Consider the following 23,066-nt stretch of genomic DNA (forward strand, 5'->3'; position numbering starts at 1 on the left):
TCCCAAACCTCCTTTTCAGTCCAAGGATGCGTTGCCTAGCAACAAACTGATTGTTTGGCAGAGACACTTCTTTCCTTTTAAATGGAAGCTCCAAGGTGTAATGTCCGTCCTGACGTTTGCATGAATCAGTCATGATTTCCATGAACTTCAAATCATCCCTCGACATTTCCTCTTTGCCTTCTGATGACCTTTCATTAAAATCATGGTCCTCCAGATTAGTTATAGAGATCCTATTAACAATAGCAGCGGGGTAGACACTCTGGCTCCGCTGCTCACTGTAGCCTGAAAGGGGACCATTAATGACCCACCCCAATAGGGTCTTAATGGCATATGGCCCATTGCCACGACTGTTCACAACTTCCCAAGGTTCAAGCATTTTGGAGGCATTGGTACCTATCAATAACTCCACATCAGCTTGAATCCGAGGAAGGACAACCCCATCCAAGTATGGCCACTTAGCCAACTCCTCTTTGCTAATGATGTTACTTGTGGTTACGGGCATCCTCTTCTGGGTGTAGACCTTGGGCAGGTCATAGAACTGTTTCCCAGTGAGGCTGGCGATCTCCAAGTCTGTCAGCATGTAGCTGGACACAGATGCCTTTGGGCCCATGGTATGTAAGCTGATTTGTGTTTTCCTTCCTGTAAGGTTCAGCCTTCTCATTAGGGTTTCTGAACAAAATGTGTCAGTGCTGCCTGGATCTAAAAATGCATATGTTGTAATTATGTTGTCTCCCTCGCCGGACTTCACCTGTACAGGCAAGATTGACAGAGCCCCATTACTGCTTCCGGCCCCTGTTTGTCCACATGTCTGCAAAGAGATCTGTGCGTTACTCACCGAAGGTTTCTTTGGCTGGTTTGTGTTGCTTGCTCTCTCCTTCTGATTTATATGAAGAACACTGGGATGGTTTTGGCTGCACACCTTGCAAGTCAAGCGCTTCTCGCAATTCCTGCTAAGATGTCCAATGCGAAGGCAGCCAAAACAGATTCCTTTTTGTCTTATAAAAGTAATCTTGTCCCTGTGTGTCTTCTCCTCCATCTGAGGACATTGATCCAGAGTGTGGTTTTTAGAGCAACATACACAAGTGTTGGTGTTGTGAGCACATGCATTTCTTTGCTTTGCAGGGGTTTCGATAGTAACTGTGGTTGCAAAACTGTCTCCTATGAATTTGGGTTTAATTTGTGATTTCATTCTGTTCATGTTCATAGGTCTACTTCCTGTATTTGGTGGTGTATTTTGAATGTCTCCGAAGACTGGGTCTGAGACAATCTTTACCTGGCGCTCAATGAATGTGACAATATCCATGAATTGTGGTCTGCGATGGTGTTTTTCCATTATCGAACATACAGAGACTCTCCAATTCTCTCTGAGCTTGTATGGAAGCTTTGAAATCAATACTTTCATGTTCGCTGGCATATCGAGTTCCCTCATGTACTGGACATTCTCCATAGCATTACAGCACTCCCGAAGGAAAAGAGCATAGGCTTGAAGAGATTTTATGTCTTCAGCCTTCACTAGCGGCCAGTTGAGCATCTTCTCCATGTAAGCTGCTGTGATTTTATATTCATCTCCAAAGTGTTGTTCAAGTAGGTACTTAGCCATATCATAGCCTCTGTCTGGAGCCATGTGTTGACAGCTACGCACAAGCTCTTTAGGCTGACCCCTGGTGTACTTCTCCAAGAAGTACAAACAATCACCTCTGTTTCTCGTGTTCTTCTCCACACAATGAACAAAGGCTCTGACAAAGGTTCTGTACTGCAGAGGATCCCCATCAAAATATGGAATCTCTCTTGGTGGCAGTAAGTGAGTGGTTTGCTGCTCCACTAGCATTGCTGTTATCTCATTTTGTCTTTTTAATAGGTTGCATACAACTGAGGTTTCATCGCTTTGGGGTGAAATTACAGTTGGGGTCGTTAGCTGCACAGGAGGGTCCATGCGAGTTGTATTGTCCTGTTCTCCATCCCAAGACACATGTTGTCTTTGTAAAGATGGCGGTTGTGTTTGAATGAGGGTTGACTGTAACAGCATAGATTGTTGTCTTTGCCAAAATGGGGGCGGTTTAATGGGTGTTGGCTGCATCAAGTGCATAGGTTGTTGTATTTGCCAGGGTGGTGGTTGTTGAATGAGTGCTTGTTGCTGTTGCATAGCTTGTGGTATTTGCCAGGGTGGTGGTTGTTGAATGGGTGCTTGTTGCTGTTGCATAGCTTGTGGTTTCCATAGTGATGGTTGTTGCACATATGATTGCTGTGCAGATGGTTGCTGCAGTTCTGGTGGTTGCATAGACGGTTGCTGTGGTAGTGATGTATATTCCTTTGCATGAGGATTGAGAGTGACTGAGGGTTCCTTTAACCTTGTTCCTTTCCTGTAGTAGGAGTCCATTCCATCGGACTGTGTGAGTGAAAGAGCTTGGTGACTGGGGGATTGAAATACTGCTATTCTTGCGTTGGTAGCTGCCAGTTGTGCATCAAGCTCCATCGTTTCCTTTTTCTTTTTCAGGATCTGTTCCTGCTCTTCCAGAGCGTGTTTATCCTTTTTCAGGGCGTGTTTCAGGATCTGTTCCTGCTCTTCCAGAGCGTGTTTATCCTTTTTTAGAATTTGTTCCTGCTCCTCCAGAGCGTGTTTATCCTTTAACGCTGCAGCTCTAATCACAAGTGAAGCTCTATCTGCCTCGGCCTGTAAGCGAGCTGCTGAGGTAGAAGATCTGCTGGACCTGCTGGACCTGCTGGTACCAGACCTTGTGTGACCTTTGTGAGCAGATTTTTTACTTCCCACATTAGAAATGCTGTCATTTGGATTAATTAGATGTTGCACGTCCTCCTCATCCTTATTAACACTTTCCACATTAGAAATGCTGTCATTTGGATTAATTAGATTTTGCACATCCTCCTCATCCTCATTAACACTTTCCACAGGTTGTGTCATTTTTGTCCATGCATTCATGTGATCAATAAAGTCATTGACATTGATCATTTTGGCTTTGAACCAAATGTCATGTTTTCCCCTTTCCTCAGGAGGTACTATTGGCAACAGAGCCTCCTGGTTTGCTTCTGCTTCCTTGCATATGTGGAGATATTGCATAAATGCGCATTGCACCTCCTGTTTGCATCCACTTTGCATTAACCCCAAAATCGTTTTTTGCAAGTTAGAAGCCTTGTTAAATTTAGATTTATGTAATTTATGTAATGTGTCAATTTTATCCAATAGGGCTTTTGGTGTTAATTTGCTCTTGCGTTTTGTGACCTGCTGATCGGTATCAACATTGTGTGTGATTTGACCTGTGTCCACCTCGGACTGTGTTTCAGCCACTGTGGGTGTGGGCTGTGACTTTTCAACCAATGAAGGTTCTTTACAATGAGTTTCAGCCGTGGCTGGCTTTTCAACCATAACGCTGGTCTTTGTTGGATTCTGAACACCTTTATCAGAATTCATATCAGCAATATAAGACCAACAGATTCAATATGAAACGGTACCTTTGGTTAAATCACAATAAACAAACCCACAGTTAATCATCACATGACGTTCTAACCAAACCTTGACACACACACGAACGGGTTGCACAATCATATACCACCAATGCATTGGAATTTTCCCTTTTTATATTTTTCTCAATTGACCCTGTGTGCACACATTTGTTTTTTATATGGCCATATAAGATATACCGGTAGCGCGCTACATACCTGTTCGTTGCGCAGCGCTGTCAGGGCCGTTTGACTTTATTCTTTGAACTTCGAAAAGTCTTCAAACAGTGCTCCTTGTCCGAGCGCTATTCAACATCAAACAGCGCTCTTTGTCCGAGCGCTATTCAATAAACTGCTTGCGCGCAGGACAGCTCCCTGGTCCGTTCCCTCGCCCAAATGGTGCTGGGGCAGGTGATGCCGTCCGCTCCTTGACGGTGGTACCGTGGACAGCTCCCTGGTCCGTTCCCTCGCCCAAATGGTGCTGGGGCAGGTGATGCCGTCCGCTCCTTGACGGTGGTGGGCAGCTCCTCCTGGTCCGTACGCTCCCCGACGGTGCTGGGCAGCTCCTCCCGGTCCGTCCGCTCCCCGACGGTGCTGGGCAGCTTGGTCCAGATTGTCCACGTTCCGCGCAATTCCAAGCGAAACGGTGAACCAAACAGTTGTCACTAATGTCTTTCAGCGGCCTCAAAAATCAAAACACTGTCCCGCTGATCAGCTGTTGAATCTTGAGCGCAGAGCGCGCTGTCTCGCTGATCAGCTGTTTGAATGAATCTTGAGCGCCGAGCGCGATTATCCTCGTCTTCCAATAAGTAACAAAGGCAATTGTCCATTTCAAACGAAGAGCCTTAGTTTTTGACTATTGTAGACTCCTTTACATAAGCCTACTGCGAGGGGCAAGTGGACTGGCTTGAGTTAGACGCTTGCTTGAAGAATTCAATGTCCAGAGAGCTCTTATCATTTTCGATATGCCAATCCTTTTATTGACTTATCAACCAAAAATATATATACAAAAACTCTTTTTACTAATAACACTGACCGCCGACCTATACGGCACATCTACACGAACACGACAAGACACGGTCAAAAACTGTATGGCTATTCCCCTTGCGCACCTGGGGCTCGTCACCCACTGATCAGTATATATGGGTAACCACCCCCTGTGGTGGTTGCCATGGTGACTGATAATGCCAAACCTCTGCACCGTGAGTTAAAATAAAACTAAATAAACGGAAGGGCATTTTGGCTCCAACAATTATTGTTTATATAAATTTCTTCCATCCAGTCCTTGAAAACTTCAATATTCGAACCTGGTGCTCTATATATACAGCTCACAATTATATTTTCTTTTTTTCTACACATATTTCTATTGTTATACATTCTAATAAATTATCAATCACATTTGTCATTTTTTCTACAATCTTATAATTCAAGTTATTATCCACATACACAGCCACTCCTCCTCCACTCTTATTTTTTCTGTTCATATAGTTGAGTTCATATCCGACCATTTCAAAATCCATTCCCTTTTCCTCGTTCATCCAAGTTTCTGAAATGGCAATTATGTTAAATGGTTGTGTAAACTGGTTTAAGTATTCCTTAATGCTGTTAAAGTTTGCGTACAGACTTCTTGAATTGAAGTGAATTATTGATAGTTTGTTAACTGTCTTAATTGTCCTGTTGTACTGATCTTCAGTATAGTAGCAGCAGTTGTCCTTGATGTTGAAGAATAGATTATTGGATGATAATAATAATAATAATGCATTTGATTTATAAGGCGCCTTTCAGGATACAAAAAAAAAGTCCACAAATCGGTGAATGAAAAAATTATAGGATCAAATGAAAACTACTTACTAAAAATGGATTAAAAGTACTTAAAACCAAAAAAAAATACCAAACACTAACAAACATTAAGCACAGACAATGGGGATGCTGACATCTTAAAAAAAAATTAAAAAAAATTAAACAATTTTTTTTTAAGGTCCGGGGCTAGGAGAAAAACATCGCCCAGGGCTAACGACGCCACTGCTACCGGCCCTAATATGTCTCAAATCAGCCTGAGAGCAAATTTCTTGTCATAATCCGTTGGAGAATGAGACCCATTGTGCTTAGAGGATGCGTCTTAGTCTTAGTATGGTAGAGGTGATGAGAGGGTATGTGCACCACAGCCAATCAGATCATTTATATGGTAGAGGTGGTGGGAGGGCAGGTGCACCACAGCCAATCAGATCATTTATATGGTAGAGGTGGTGAGAGGGCAGGTGCACCACAGCCAATCAGATAACTTCTAGTTTCTAACAGTGCTCCAGGTTTTCTCTTGTAACACTTTATGTATTCAATACTAATAGATATACTTCAGATCATTAGTTGATAGTTGTTCTCCCCCTAACTACCAGGTGCACCTTTAGAGCGATAGAGAGAGCGATAGAGAGAGAGAGAGAGAGAGAGAGAGAGAGAGAGAGAGAGAGAGAGAGAGAGAGAGAGAGAGAGAGAGAGAGAGAGAGAGAGAGACTATTTACCTCCAGCATCTGCTTTGTCAGCTTGGCTGCCAGGTCGTTCTCTGCTCGGATACGTAGGTCAAACTGGTACTTCTTACAATTCATGTCCTTGTGGATGGCCTATGAACACACACATGCACGCACGCATGCACACACACACACACACACACTACGTAAATCTTTGTATTCTTATCGCCTTCCTCGATAAAATAAAGAAAAACCTGAGGTCTCCTGTCCTAGCTCTACAAAGCCACTCAATTATCCACCTCAAAACCACACAACATAAAAAGTGGTAGGTTATGATCACTTTCACTAAAATACTACTATTACAATAAAAGTGTCCTAATGGCCTATTCCATATTTTCTATTCAAGACACCCACCCTACAGAGAATGCAGTTGGTTTCGCTGCAGAGTTGGCAGACAAACTGGTTGACTTCGTCCTCATAGATGCACCATCCCTGGCAGTTGGGGGTCTGACAGTGGAAACTGTGTTCCGAGCGGCTCTCTGCGATGCTCAAACGCAACTCCAAGAACCGCTGGTGCTCCTCCTCTGTCAGGATCTGTACACAGACACACATGATGGACATGATGGGGAATAGAAACAGAGAAATAGAGTGACTGAATAAGTGAGAATAGTTAGATGCTAATGTTAGCCATCTCAAAACACAACAACAGAGTAATAACCACGGTATGCCTCCACCACACATCCTTTATTAGTGGCAGTTTCCCTCCCTCCCTGTGTGTGTGTGTGTGTGTGTGTGTGTGTGTGTGTGTGTGTGTGTGTGTGTGTGTGTGTGTGTGTGTGTGTGTGTGTGTGTGTGTGTGTGTGTCATGTCTCGGAATGGTTCGATACACTTTCAATTCAATCAATTCTGGAGGAGAACATCTTTCACTATAAAAAGGTTGTTTTATTTACCGGTAGTCTATAATGTTCTTATTCAAACTGTTTTAATGACATGGTTTGCCAGACAATATGGCACAATGCCAAAGGTCATTGGCCACAGTCCTGGAAACATAGTGAGATCTGCGCGCTACCATCGACATGACTTGCTCAAGGAAGGCACGTGTCGATGGACAACCTCCGCCCCCTCCAGCTACACACTTCCACATGCCCAGTTTTACTCTCCTCAACACCCGCTCCCTCAATAACAAGTCTCATTACATTAATTACATTATTTTGGACCATAAATTACATTTGATTGGCAGCTACAAAATGAGTTCTTAACACTCAACCAGGCCACCCCACCAGGCTACACTTACCTACTTGTTCCCCGTGTTGGAAGGCTGGGTGGTGGGCTTGCTGTTCTCCATCGTACCTGTTTCAAGGTAAAGGCTGTCCCCACTCCTCCTGCTACATCATTTGAATGCCTTGACCTCAAACTGCTCGGCCCCCAGCCTGTGCTTGTCATCTTGATCTACCGTCCCCCTCCTCTCTCCTCTGTGTTTATTTCAGAATTATTATTTCTATTCACCTCCGTCAGCTCATCCACCTCCTCAATTCTCCTCCTTGGCGACTTAAACATTCATGTTGACAACATCACCGCCTCTGATGACCTCCTGTCCCTCCTTGACTGCCACAATCTCACCCAGCATGTAGATTTCCCCACCCACACCAGAGGCCACATACTGGACCTGGTGTGTTCCACCGAGACCATCACCCTCTCCAATCTCAGTGGTGTGGCCCTCAACGTCGTTGACCATCTCGCAATACAATTCTTCACCCCCTTCCCCCTCCCGTTTTTATGCTACCGAACCTGTTGTTTTAACTTTTTGGTGTTTTAGTTTCTTGCAAATACATACATACATCTGGGTTCAATTCAATCCAATTGAAGTGTTACATATTCAGGAATGCAGGGGGGGGGGATCAACATGTGAGTGACAAGTGAACAAGTGCTGATCTATAAATCTGGAAGGAAGAACAGGACACCAATTTATAGTTGCTTAGAAAACAGCTGTTGCTTACAGGGACCGAAACTAAAGCCCGCCGCCCGCCAGGGGCGGTCTGTTTTTACCTTTGGCGCATGACACTTAGAGGGCTGCCCGCCGTGTGGCGTGTAGTTCATAAGCAGGCCCCTAAAAATATTTGTATGCGAACGGTAAAAATCAATTACGCGCACGCTGTGCGAATACAGATTATAGCCTCTCTCGTCTTTTTTTTCCTCCGCTGCGAGATCGTTAAAAAACTACAAGTCCCACATTGCACTCAAGCCAACGGTCCAATCACAGTAGAGTGAAGTGACTGGTTTCATGGGAAATAAAGCAAATGACCAATCGGAAGCTCTAATTTTTCTTGTTTACTTCCTGAAACTCCGCGATCAGGGCTCTCGTTTTCCGAGACACCAACTTATTATAGTCTCTCTTACCAATAGCAATAGATTTTAGAACACCTAGATTTATCGATAGCAATAGTAATATAACGTTAATGCAACAAAACGAATGCGTTGCTTTGTAAATCATAACGTTGATGCAGTAGCGTATGTCGGTGTGTTGGCTGTAACGGACATGACAATAACATAACGTGTACACATTAAAATTGCGATAATCTATTCTAACATTTTCAAATCGATGCAGTTGAATTTCCCCCTTAGGATCGATGCATTGTTACACCCCTACACCAAAGTCACTGGCCCACTGTGTATCTGTGTGTATAATAACTTGGCTAGCGTTATCAACAGCAGAGGTGGGCAATGGGTCCAGCTGCAGCACCGGAGTGCAAGCAATGTGATGTAATTGGCAGACTAGACTGTCAATCAATGGTCTACCTGACACGCAAACTCAAACAATGTTTCTGTACTGGAGGTGTGATTGATTGATTGATTGAAAACTTTATTAACTGATTGCAGAATGGGTACAATACAGTACAGCTCAATACACACAATTGTTAAGGGGATGCAGACCAGAAAAAGACTTTCGTCTTGTTTACATCAGGGTCCCCCATTTCAATTAATCAGGAAAGTGTACAGTAGGAAAGTGTACAGTATTTCAATAGGCAACCCTGAAAGGATTATTTTTCTAGAAGAGCAACACAGCCAAAACAGACAGTGGAGCTGTTTGCAGATAGCAAGCATTTTGACTTATTGCGTGGTGGCGATGTCTCGCAGATAATACAACTACAAGTATGATTATATAATATATATTTTATTTAAAAAAAAATTGTATATATAAAATATATATTGGCAGGTAAGAAATATGCTTGGCGGGTAGACTCTTCCCATCTACCCGCCACTGGCCGGTGAGTCAAAAAGTTAATTTCGCTCCCTGGTTGCTTATGAAGAGTCTAGTATCTGGTTTCTTAGGGTCGGCACCCATACCACGGTGAATACTATGACCACAACACCAGAGGGAGTTCCACAAATCATCTTCAACCCAGGCTCAGCTCAAACAAGGGTCTAATAAACACGTTTCGCAATTATGCCACAACAATGTGGAACGCCATACCCACAGCCTACCCTCCTTCAAAACCACTCTCAAAGAGCACCTACAGGTGGCTGCAATTCGAAACTGGACCCAGAAAATGTCCAATGCCCCCCCCCCCCCAATGTACAGTTTCCTCCCCCTCAAATGTATAAATTCTCTTTTAGAAACTCTGTCTGTAAATAAACAGTACTGTATATTTGTATATCTTGTATGTCATAAATGTCTTGATGAAACAGTACTGTATATCATCTGTATGTCATAAATGTTATGATGAATTGAAAATGGGGGACCTTGATGTAAACAAGACGAAAGTCTTTCTCTGGTCTGCATCCCCTTCTGCAATCTGTTAATAAAATGTTCAATCAATCAATCAATCAATCAATCAAGGGAGTCATCATACTATTGTAAATACAGTATGTTCCCATATATCAAGTGTAGCGGGTTTTCTTAAGAACTGAAAAGACCCTGCGAGCAGCACTTCTGGAACGGGCACTGCACTAGTTGCTTTAATTCTTATATTAGGCCTGTGTCTGACCTGCAGAAGCTATGTAGACACTCTCTGAGTGTGGTGCCCTCTCCTGGCAGCACGGGGCAGAAGCAGATGGGACAGTCAGGGCCGCCTGGGAGAAATGCGAGGCCCTGTGTAAGATTTAAACGCGATTTACCCCCCCTAAAAGGTAAAAAAAAAATATATATATATATAATTTTTTTTTCTTCATACAGTCAACATATTCTTAAATAATAGCGCTGCCCGAGGCTAGGCATGATACAGTCAACATATAGCAAGAGAGAGAGCGAGAGAGAGCTCCCGTTCTACAGTCAATATACAGTGTTATCGCTGCACAGACCCGGCAATGCCCCTGACCCTCCACCAGAGCAAGGCCAGAGAGAGAGAGAGAGAGACACATTGGAAAGAAACAACCCAAAACCAGAGCAAATTGAAATGCTATTTGGCCCTAAACAGAGAGTACACAGTGGCAGAATACCTGAGCACTGTGACTGACCCAATACTAAGAAGATCCTTGACTAGGTACAGACTCAGCGAGCACAGCCTAGCCATCGAGAAAGGCCGCCATAGGCAGACCTGGCTCCCAAGCGAAGACAGACCCACTGCACACAAGATGAGGTGGAAACCGAGCTCCACTTCTTAACAACCTGCCCACTATACCAAGTCATACTTCCCACAAATTGCAAACACCCAAAGAGACTTTGAAAACATCGACAATAACTCAAAACTCCCATACCTACTGGGAGAAATACAAGAATGTGAAATAAAGCCCATTTGAATTGAAGAGAGAGAGATAGATAGAGCATGTCTGTGTGTGTTAGAAAGAGAGAGATAGAGAGAGAGAATGTCTGTTTGTGTGTGTGTGTTAGAGAGAGAGCATGTATATGTGTGTTAGAAAGAGAGAGAAATATAGAGAGAGAGAGCATGTCATTTTGTGTGTTAGAGAGAGATATAGAGCATGTCTGTGTGTGTTAGAAAGAGAGAGAGAGAGAGAGAGAGAGCATGTGTGTTTGTGAGAGAGCATGTCTGTGTGTGTGTGTGTTAGAGAGAGAGCATGTATGAGAGAGATAAGCAAAGATGAGCCCCTAAAGGATATTCAACTTTTAATGGAAGAACAAAACAGAAGGAAAAGATAACTTCACAAAGGCAACATGAATATACATAGATCCAAAAGGACAAAGATCAACACTTAAATCCAAAGAGAAGAGGGTCTATACCAGAGAAAACAAAGTAGCAAGGAGCCAATGGCCGACATCAGCTAAATAGGCTAACTGCAAATAGAGTAGCCAGGTACTGACACCAGGCCACACACCGTTAGCTACTACAACAGCTAGCCGGCCCGTTTGGCTCAATATAATGTTAGCTAGCCGGCCCGCTTTGGCTCAATATAACATTAGCTACAACAGCTAGCCGGTCCGTTTGGCTCCCGAGAGAGAGAGAGAGATATATCCATGGCGGGAATAGAATAGAGTGCATTAAAAACTCACCAAACGTCCAAGAGGATGGAGACAACCGCGTGGAGTTGACGAAGTTCATCTGCCGAATGACTGTCCTCTTCATCTTGGCATAACAATGCTGCACGCGCTCTCTCTAGGTTAGCTAACGCTAGTTCGCCTTTAGCTAAGCTAGCTACTAGCCGACATCATCATGGCTATCCCGACTGAACCACACGTTAGCACTCGATATTATAATGTAGCTAAAGCTAACTAGCTGTCCCTGCCTTTAGATAAGCCGACATGGCTAGCCTGACTGAACTGTCTAACATGCAACAACTTTCATCTTCAGTCCATCTGCCTAATGACCGTCCTCTTCCTCTTGGCTGGCATAACTAAGCATAACCTCCAAAGCTGCACGCGCGAAATAGTCAAACGCAGCTGACGCACGCCGGCGTACACATGATGTAACCCCTCCCTTCGTTGAAACCAATAGTATGTCTGCTGCAGAGCCCCAGAGCTCCAATAGTGAGTATGTCTGCTGCAGAGCCAGGAACAAGTCACACACATTCTACAAACGTGTCTAATGTGAAATATATAAGCATATAAGCAAAACTAGATTTTAGGTCTGTGATGAAAAAGGGCCTCGCGGGAAGGGGGGCCTCGCAAAAAATTAAAAATAAAAAATTATAAAAAATTATAAAAATAATAATAAATAAAAAACCTTTTTTTTTGTGTGAGGCCCCCCTTCCCGCGAGGCCCTGTGCTCGCACACTGCTCGCACACCCCCTGAGCGGCCCTGGGGACAGTCCACCTGCATGGTGTTGGGGACCAGGTTCTGCCCGTCTGTGTGCAGCAAGGACAGGAAGTTCGTTGTTCGTTCCTCATCCAGACCCTTCATCACCAGAGAGAGAGAGAGAGAGAGAGAGAGAGAGAGAGAGAGAGAGAGAGAGAGAGAGAGAGAGAGAGAGAGAGAGAGAGAGAGAGAGAGAGAGAGAGAGAGAGAGAGAGAGAGAGAGAGAGAGAGCGAGAGAGCGAGAGAGAGAGAGAGAGAGAGAGAGAGAGAGAGAGAGAGAGAGAGAGAGAGAAAGAGAGTTGAGAAGCAGAAAGATCATTATCATTATTATCATTGCCTGGTATTGTGGTAGTCAACCTTCTACCATTGTGCCGACCAACCATTGTTTGGTTATCTGCTGTTAATGAATGTGATTGTCATACTAATCTGTCAGTACTCTAATGTGATTATTACAGTTCCATTTCCCCCTGTTGACACTGTAGGCTACTTTTAGCCTATTGGTTTGGAAATCTGCTAGTACTCTGTTATCATTATGTGTATTTACTGTATGATGCCTTTTGATACCATTACCTTTTGTTCTGAACGTCACACAATTTCTGTTTTATTTACTGTTGACACTGACAGTACTGCTGACAAACGACATTTATCATTGGGAAAATGTATTATCGGCTATTGTAATAATTCTGCCTCATGAACATTGGCAAGCTTTCCATTTTTGCACAAAATGAGTTCCCTTCTATTATTGTTTAAGCATTTTTGGCTGAAATAAAATTATACGTAATTATTTTACGATTAATAGCGAATTGTTGAGCTATAGATTGTGTATGAATACACACAGAAAGGTACACCATGCCAATGTTCATGCTTTATTTGTTTTAAACGAGACGATTTAGAAATGTGTCCATTGGAAATACGTTGCAATTTCAAGCGAGGTGGACCGGCCGGAAACAACAATGACGTAACCACTACACCTCCCTATAGATGGCAGGAGTGGCATTCCATTTGACCCCGCCCCATGGTTCAAAAAGCTTTATGATATCGATACATATATGATTTATTTAATCAGCTCAGAAAATACTCAACAATAACGAGTCTACTATCTGATAAGAAAGAAAACCTTAGTTGTACATGTATTTTCAAGAAACACACAAGTGTAGTTTAGTTGATCTACGAACTACAACCTGCAGCCATGTTGCAATGTCACATATGTCATAGCTAGGTTGCTAGCCAACCATCATGCTAACAATCTAAGGGAGCCTAATGTAGTGTTAACAAAACATATTTCCAACTGAGAATAAGCTAACCTAACTAGTGGCTAGTTACTCATACTTGAAGGGGACTGATGACTCCTTGGGAAAACAGTCAAATCATAAAAGAAAAAGTAGAGACCTTCCTCATCTCAGCTTTAAATGAATACACGATTATCGTTATTGGCATAGAACAGTATTCCCTGAGGCACATTTGCACAATATTAAATGGAAAGTATTTTGAACCAGGGGGAAGGACTAGTGGAATATCACTTCTGCCGTCTATCATCTTAACTACTGTATCTGTTGTTACCTGCCGGTATTGTAGCTCGGCCAGCTGGTCCTGCTGTAGCCGCTGACTCTCCTGTTGGTCAGGCTCCTGATACCCTACTGGCCGCTCCATACCACACATCTCACAGCCTGGGCGTGTAGGTTTGTTCAGGTAGGTGCAATCATCACAAGACCAGCCCACCTGGTCACACACACAGACACACACACACAGACACACACACACAGTCACACACACACACACACACACACATTTTAATACTTTATTTGGTTCCACAAATTATATTACATAAACAGGGAATCAAATGTATCGGGGCCAAGCAGCACTGAACACTTAAGGGTACACATAGCACCTCCTTCTCCACGTGGCTAAGCTGCCAATAATAGCTGAGACAGAGCAATATTTGGCAATTTGTTTGGCTTTTCTTTTAGACATTGCAGCAATTCTCAGACCGGTCATGGTGGATTTGTGTACATGGCCAAGACTTCCGAACACAAGTACACCATATCTACACCTATACCCAAGGTCAGTCATCACACTGAGCAGTGGTTGGTATTTGATATACTTGTCCCGGAAGGCCTGGTCCATGTCGTGTTACTTTGCACGGTAACAAATACGTGAGTCCTCTGCTTTGGTTGTAAGTATGTTTATTAGCTTAGCCTCGCTACGTTACACGGGTGTCATCCTAGGTTCCTCTCTCACTCTACCTGACCCCCTGTACGGTGGCCTGTACCTTCGCGTATAGCGCACACACATTAACATAACACCACATCTCCCTTTCTAGAATCAATGGGTAGACTGCCATTGATTCCCCAGACCTTAGAGGATTATTCTGCCTCTATATCTAAAAGGTCTGTTCATCTGAACTGATCTAAACAATTTCTTTAACACCATATAAACCATGGGTTATATTAAACATAGCAATTGCTTTCTTTCGAAATGTATATCTAAACGTATAATATATATAAACATGAAACAATGTCTTATCTTAACATAAACTCTATCATTCTATCGCATGAATGTCACTTTTCTTTACTCTCTCTCTCTCTACTGTCTCTTACAAGTCCAACCTAGTTGGTTTCACCACACATCTCCCAGACCTGGTTCTGGGAGTAGCTGGTGGTTCCAGGACCTCCTGCTCCGTAGGTTCTGCTGCACTCTGCTCCGGTGAGGGCTCCATGGGGACGAGATGGCGACGGTTTCGCCTTAATGTTCCATGGGGTCCATCTATGATGTACGAACGTGGAGTGGGGTGACTGCTGACCACAACTCCAGTTGCACTTTGATCTGTGACCCACACCTCCTTCCCTGGAGTGAGCCTGTCGAGACTTCGCGTACGATGACGCCGGTTGTAGCTTTGTGCATCTCTCATTCTCCTCTCCTCCTCCTTCTGAACCACTGCCTTACTGTCAGGAAGAGTAGGGACCAGTAGAGCAGGAAGCGTTGGCACCGTCGTGCGGAGTCTCCTCCCCATAAGGAGCTGGGCTGGACTGTACCCGTTATGCAACGGGGTGGCTCTGTATGCCAGCAGAGCACGGTATGGGTCGGCTGCCTTCTTCAGGAGGCCTTTTATTGTCTTGACAGCACGTTCTGCCTCCCCATTACTCTGGGGATATCTCGGGCTGCTTGTGACATGGCGAAACCCATATGATGTCGCAAACGCTGCAAAGGCCATTCCGGAGAATTGCGGCCCGTTATCCGTCACCAGTTCCTCCGGGATACCATGGCGTGCGAAGATTGACTTCAAGTGGTGGATGACGTCTGTTGATTTTGTGGGAGTCAGCAGAGCGATCTCCACGTACCTTGATGCATAATCCACGACCAGCAGGTAAGTCTTGTTCTCCAGCATGAACAGGTCTGCTCCCAACTTCTGCCACGGTCGCCCCGGGTATTGAGATGGCATCAGGGGCTCCCTTTGGTTCTCTCTCTCTTTGCTGCATGTTCGGCAGTTGAGGACCAGCTCATTCAGCTGCTGGCTGAGCCCGGGCCACCATACAGACTGCCGTGCTCGCTCCCTGCACTTTACCACCCCCTGGTGGCCTTCATGCAGCCTGGCAAGCACGTCGTTTCTCATTGTTGAGGGGATTACAAGCCTGCTTCCCCTCAGCAACAGTCCATCCTCTACTGTGAGTGACGCCTGTTCCGCCCAGTACAGCCTGAGAGCCGGTTCACTGTTGTGTGGTGGCCATCCCTCTGCACACCGCTGCTTCACCTGTGCGCACACACTGTCCCCCTCCAACTGCTCTCTCAGCTCGTCCAGGTAGGCAGTGCTCGCTGGCAGGTTCTCTATTACCATGTCCACATAGATATTTGTATTCTCAAATAACTCCTCCTCCTCAGGTGTCTCTCTCCTCTTCACAGGAGCACGTGAGAGCGTATCAGCAGTCCACAGGCTCTTCCCTGGCACATGGGCAATGGAATAGGAATAGCGCATCAGGCGCATCCGGAAGCGCAGAATCCGTGGAGGGAGATCATCCAACGCCTGAGACCCCAGGAGACTCAGGAGAGGCTTGTGGTCCGTCTCCAGCTGGAAGTGTCTGCCGATGAGAAAATTTCTAAACCTCTCACAAGCCCAGGTCAAGCCCAGGGCCTCCTTCTCAACCTGTGCGTATCTCTGCTCAGTCTGTGTGAGAGACCGCGACACATAGGCTACTGGTCTCCACACTCCATCCCATTTTTGGAGAAGCACACTCCCCAAGCCGTACGACGACGCGTCCGCTGAGACCTTGCACTCCCTGTGGTTATCGTACATGGCCAACACTGGTGGAGATATTAGTGCATCTTTTAAATCTTGAAAGGCTTTGCCCTGCTCGATGCCCCACAGCCAGCAGTTCTTCTTTGACAGAAGGTCTCGCAGGGCCTTGTCTCTCTCCGCCAGCCGCGGGATAAACTTCCCCAGCTGGTTTACCATGCCGAGAAAGCTTCTCAGCTCACTGACATTTGTCGGCTCCTCCATCCTCCTCACGGCATCCGTCTTACTCGGGTCGGGGTTAATGCCACTGCTGGAGATCACATGGCCTAGAAAGGTCACCTCTTCCTTTGACAGGTCGCACTTGCCTGTGTTCAGGGTGATTCCTGCTCTCTCGATCCTCCCCAGCACGACATGCAGACGAGCGTCATGCTCCTCCTGTGATCGGCCCCACACCAGCACATCATCCATGTGGCAGACGACACCCTCCAGCCCCTCTGTGACCTCAGTCACCATTCTGTTTTGAAAGTGTTCTGGGGCGGAGGCGATGCCGAAAGGTAGGCGATTGAAGTGGTAACGACCAAACGGCGTGATGAAAGTTGTATACTTTGACGACTCCTCAGTCAGGGGTATTTGCCAAAATCCCATGTTCGCGTCTAGCTTGCTGAATATCCTGGCTCCGGCCAGCATTCCCAGTGTTTCCTCGACTGTTGGCAGGGTGTATTTCTCCCGGCACACTGACTCATTGAGGTTTGTGAGATCGACACATATGCGTACCTCCTCTGTCTTCTTCTTAGGGACCACTACCATGCCAGCGCACCAGTCGGTTGGCTCTTCGATCCGGCTGATCACTCCGAGGCTTTCCATGCGGGACAGTTCTTGCTTGACTTTGTCCATCAGTGGCAATGGAATCCTTCTGGGCGTCTTCAGTGAGAATGGTTGAGCCCCCGGTTTCAGCCTGATTGCATACGGCTGTTTCATCTCCCCGAGACCACTGCATATCTTTGGGTAGGTCGTCTTGAGCGTCTCCATCGTTATACTGTCTAGACGTGCCACAAGCTCCATCTTGCTGATAGCAGGTCTCCCCAGCAACGCTGAGTGTAGGTGTCGAGCGACGTACACATCCTCCAACACCTCTCTCTCTCCTCTCCTCAGCAACAGCTTGGCGACGCCCACAACATCTAGTGGACTCCTCCCAGGTCCCATCAGTGGTTTTGTTGCTTTCTGCAGGGTAGGTGGATCCTTGTGTTTGTATATCTCTCTGAATACAGTGTGAGGCATCACAGTAACATCAGCGCCAGTGTCTATTTTGAATGGCACACATCTGCCATTGATGTCTATGTCGACCATCCATGGCTCCCCATCAGTTGTGATGCTGCCCAAGAACATGTGCTCCTCCTCCCCATCACAGGAGCAGGAATAGTCCTCTTCAACCTCATGTACATTTTTGGAAGATTTACACACACGTTTATAATGGCCCATCTTCCCACATGAATGGCACTTCACCTCGTTAGCAGGGCAATCGCGCTGTGGGTGGAGCTGAGAACTGCCACATTTATGACACTGTACACTTCTCCCCCTCGGGTACTGGGTACTGAGTGGTTTGGCTGTGTAGCTGTTAGCCTGTTGGGGGCTGTTCTTAGCATAGTTCTTGCTACTGCTCTTAAACACCCTGTCCACCGATTTAATGTCACTTGCCTCTGTCCTGGTATCCCCTCGCAGAGAGGATTGCTGTCGTTTCACCTCCTCACTCTGCCTCGCCATGTTCAATGTCCTCTCCAGGGTTAAGTCTGGGTCCAGCTGCATGCGTTCTGACAGCCGCTTATCCATCAGACCGACGACCAGCCTGTCACGTATAAGTTCATTATGCAACACACCGTATGTACAATGCTCCGCCAGCGCATACAATGACGTCACAAATGAATCGACTGTTTCCCCTTCTCCCTGTTTGCGCATGTTAAACTTGGCTCGTTCATATATCACGTTCTTCTTGACCACGAAGAAACCTTGCAATCCATCCCGCACTCCTTGGTACGTACGTCGTAGATCAACAGCCAGATTCAGTCCACGTAAAATATCGTCCGCCTCATCGCCCATACAATATATTAGCGTGTTGACTTGATTCTCTTCAGAGCTAGCATTTAGGTTACTTGCCAGGCGAAATCTTTCGAACCTGCGTATCCACTTGGCCCACTCTTGCGGCTTTGAGAAGTCGAAGGACTCAGGAGGCTGGATGCTAAACGTAGCACTTGAAACCGCAGCCGCTACCGGAGCTACAACGTTATTAGCGTTATCCACCATCTTTTTCTTTCTCCTTCTGCTTTTCTTCGTCATAAACGAGTCTCAAATGGCACTTTAATGTCCGACCGAACTCACACACAACTCTAGCAGGACTTCTGACACCATGTCGTGTTACTTTGCACGGTAACAAATACGTGAGTCCTCTGCTTTGGTTGTAAGTATGTTTATTAGCTTAGCCTCGCTACGTTACACGGGTGTCATCCTAGGTTCCTCTCTCACTCTACCTGACCCCCTGTACGGTGGCCTGTACCTTCGCGTATAGCGCACACACATTAACATAACACCACAGTCCATGTACAGGTCAAAGGTACAGCCTACTTCTATGACCAGCACCTCTCCGTGGCCGGTGTCAACAAAAACAACGTCCGGTGTATTGGGTATGTTAGCAAAAACATCGTTGGTAAGGCCAAACCACTCTGGTTTCACTCTGGCATGTTTGTACATTGTTGCACTAGATGGTGATATGTTCCGTACCGCATCAGACACAATGTCCACAATACGGTCATGACGAGCGATGTACAGGTGTTTGTATGCATTACATCCGTTTGTTATGTGTGCAATGGATTCTAGGTGTTGTGAATCCTGATGGTTTAAACAGAATGGACTGTGAGTTTGAGGATACCAAGTGGACAGATTGTATTGGGTGGGTAATACCTGCAGTCTTGCTTTGATGGTAAATTTTAAAACATCCTCACCAACAGCGGCGTTCTTATACACTGAGTGTGAGACTGAGTGGTCAGCAAACTCCAAACAAGCTAGTTTGCCCTGTAGTCTGAGTCCACACCAGTGCTGCCTGATCTCAGACTGCTTCATGCTAAGCAGAACCCTCCTTGCAGAGTCTCTGTGCAGTTCGACAGTCTCTTCCTGCGGTGTTGTGATGTTGGCCTTCACAACCACACAGGGGTCTGTGATAAGTTCATCAGAGACAGGGACTTCATTCTGTGTGTTGGTGGGTCTTGTCCATTTCAGCTGAACTCCGGTCTGGTTGCAGAGGTCATTGAGATCTGGCCAGTCAGACCAGACCCCGAAGCCCTTGGCCCGAGAGTCCAGTTTCCCAGAGTCTTTCTTCCTGAAGCCGAGGAAGTTATTCTGGTCTGCGGTGGCCAGGGGGATCTTCCTTCTGCGTAGATCCAGCAGGAGAGAGGCCCTGGCCATTTCTCTGACGGTGACATCATCATTGTTAAGCATGTGGAGCAGGTGGGCTAGCCTGGTGGCGATGTAGGTCCACTCGACATTGGGGACTCCCAGCCCTCCCTCTCCACATGGGAGAAAGATCATGCCCCGTGTGGAGTGTGTGTTGAGGCCTACCCACTTTCTGACCAGCTGAACAGTTTTGTTTGTCATTTCTCTCAGTGCCTTGAGAGGGATGTGTACATTGGCAAAAAGGTGTTGGATTTTAGCCAGAGCCACCTCTCTCACAGCCTGGAACTTCATGATGACGGGGAGGGGGGACAGGTCAATCAGGTGTAGACGATGGAGAAACTCTGTAGTGAGCTCCTCGACCTGCTCCCCCCACTCTCCAGCGATGTTAAACCTGTGGCCAAGGTATGGGTAGGTCTCATTACGGGAATACACCTTGATGGGTTGGCCCATTACAAGAAAGGAGGGGGGCTTGTCGTTCTTGGCCTTATACCAGCGGTTGCCTCCACTGCGGCGCTCATGGAGTACGGCGCACTTGGCTTGCTTCACCTCCAGCCCTGACCACTGGAGGAACTCATCAGTGCGTGCCAGCATGTTAATGATGACATCTTCCTGTCGTGATGACACCTGCACGTCGTCCGCGTATCCCTGAACAGGATTTGGGGATCGGACATGCAGAGGAGCGCACTGGTAAATCCACTTCATCCACTGGTTGAGTGCTAGGATGAAGTTCACGGCACTCCAGGGACAGCCAGTTTTTATTCCCACCTTCAGTGCAATCGGCTCTGTGAGCTGCTGCCCACAGATAACTTGGATAAATGAACCTTGGTATACACTGGATACAATATTCACAAAAGGCTGAGGCAGGTGTATTTCCTCTAATGTTTTTAACATCACCTCATGGGAGAGTGTACCAAATGCGTCTCTAAAGTCCAAAAACACTGTGTAGAATTTGGATGATTCATGTTTGAAATTGTCTATTCCGGTTTTTAAGCAAAACACATGTTCGTTCATTCCCTGTCTGTTGATATAAGCTTTCTGATGGGGGGAGAGAATCCCTGTGTCCACCAGCCAGGGTAAGATGCGGGTGAGTAGGCACTTCATAAAAACTTTATATATAGTGGGCAATAGTGAAATGTCACGCCAAGTGGAAGGATCATCTGGGATATTTTCCTTTTTTGGTATTCTATGGATGAGGGCCCCTTTCCATGAATCAGGCACCTTCTCATTGATCAGGCAGGCATTGAAGATATGTGTGAGTGTCTGTGTTGACGTGGGCCTGGTAGCTCTCAACGTCTCATAGATGACCCCATCAGATCCGCTAGCCTTGTTATTGGGAAGAGAAGTCAGAACTGCATCCACTTCTTCTGTTGTAAAATCATGGGTGTCTGGGAAATAGCCTGGCTCTATTTAGTCAATGGAATTGCACCAAGGGGGCGTGGCCAGGGGAGTGACAGCGCTTGGTGCAGTTTGACATTTGGCTTTATAGTAGTTATACACATTGGTTGTATCACTAACAGTGGGGGGGGGTTTCGGGAAAACAGCTATTATTCAAAATGATATTGATTGCCTTTGACTTGCGATGTTGCCAGAGGAATGCCAGCTTGGTCATGGAAACTTTTCTTTTCTGCCGATGTGTCTCTGTCCCAGAGGCGCGCAACGCTGGTTGTATTCTCTCACGGATGAAGCAGAGCTGCGTTTCTATCCAGTGTGTCAGAGAGTCAGGTGTTAGGTCTACTGGGAAATCGGCAGACAGAGGGAATTTCTTCAGGATTCTAGCGACATACTTTAGAAGCTGGAATCCGTACGGACGCGCGTTTCCTTGCGTCGCGGAGAATATTCCATTCTTAAAAAAAACGCTGATCAGGATAGACACCAGTCTGCCCCACTTCTCTGCGCCTCCGGGAGTAACAGCAAAGTTCGATCTTACCTGGAGCAGTTTTGTGTCCAGTGTCCCCCTGTACGCTCTTTCATGTCTCTGGAAAGTAATCCACTCGCAATCTGTCATTGGTCGCACGCAGTGGCGGCCGGTGGGTTTCGCCACTAGGGGGCGCTATACCAAACATATACCAAACATGTACAGTACAGTACCACGCAACACTCATTGCCAGACGTGAGCGATTCGACTCACGCTCACGGCAATGAATCGGCTCTTATGAACGAGTCGCTCAGCTGTTACTACAACAACACACAACCAGTCAAATAAAGTATAGTCTAGACTCTAATTCACAACTTGAAACACAATATATAAATAGAAAAGTTAGAAACAAAACTCGCCCGTCTACAAACACAGGCAGATCTCTCCCTCTCTCCTTCTCTCTCTCACACACAGCGCGACGTGGAATCGATTCGTTACACAATCAGACCTATTATATACCAAGAATAACTTCAGTATGAGTACAGGGCTGTACACATATTTTGCATATTGTTAAACGAGCCAAGGCTAGCTATTAAACTATCGATATGAATCGAAAATCTGGGACCCTGATGTAAACAAGACAAACGTCTTTCTCTGGTCTGCATCCCCTTAACAATTGTGTGTATTGAGCCGTACTGTATTGTACCCATTCTGCAATCTGTTAATAAAGTTCTCATTCATTCATTCATTCATTCAAACATAGACGATATTGAACAAGCCATAATCCACGTATTTTCAATCCGAGAGAGCTGCAGTAGTTAAATCAATGAGCCATCGAGATAGTCAGTGTGGTAAGTAACGTTATTATTGCATCCAAGATTGATACAGATACAGAGAGAGAGAGAGAGAGAGAGAGAGAGAGAGAGACTCACTGTTTAGTTGAACGTCCAGGGCCAAGTTAGCAGTTAGCCAAGTGTTAGCTCAGCTGAGCTCGTTGCCACAACACTCAACAAGTACACCTTTGTCCATTTCCGCTCGAACAGACTGCAAAACTACCTGGCGTTCTATCGCCATGCTCTAAGACAAACTCTAACCTTAACCAACTTTGAAAGAGTGCCTAAGCTTAAGAACTTGCAGTCACGGCACGGCAAACAGCTGCATGCATCTCACAACAACACAACTATCTCAACCAAGCTAGAAGCTAGAAATTGGATTCGGCCAATCAGATATCGTCTCTGTGAAATTCTGCCATGGAAAGAAATACTGGCGTCGGCCAATCAGAGAGCGTCTCCGCGAAATGCGGCTATGGAAAATCCTTCACGGAAGTTCACGCTGCTGGCTAGACCGCTTCAAATCACGCTCGGATTCCAACATAATAGTCATATTTCAACGCACAACGCCGTATGCACTGATTGGCTGTGACGGAGACAGCGATC

General features: G+C 45.8%; 1 protein-coding gene across 2 annotated transcripts in view; it reads right to left on the reverse strand.

Annotated features, from left to right (window-relative positions):
- The window catches only part of rbck1 (RanBP-type and C3HC4-type zinc finger containing 1), a 164,315-nt gene that overhangs the window by 131,670 nt on the left and 9,579 nt on the right, over positions 1 to 23,066 (reverse strand). Inside the window, exons 8-11 of one of the 2 annotated variants that reach the window (XM_084316511.1) lie at positions 13,667 to 13,825; positions 12,035 to 12,205; positions 6,333 to 6,512; positions 5,973 to 6,071 (exon numbers count right to left, since the gene is read on the reverse strand). In XM_084316511.1, the coding sequence (XP_084172637.1) occupies positions 5,973 to 6,071; positions 6,333 to 6,512; positions 12,035 to 12,205; positions 13,667 to 13,825 (609 nt within the window). The remainder of the gene's footprint in view (positions 1 to 5,972; positions 6,072 to 6,332; positions 6,513 to 12,034; positions 12,206 to 13,666; positions 13,826 to 23,066) is intronic. The other variant, XM_084316510.1, reaches the window with a different exon arrangement.

Source organism: Notolepis coatsorum (genome assembly GCF_963971535.1).
Source record: "Notolepis coatsorum genome assembly, chromosome: 6".
Lineage (NCBI taxonomy): Eukaryota > Metazoa > Chordata > Actinopteri > Aulopiformes > Paralepididae > Notolepis > Notolepis coatsorum.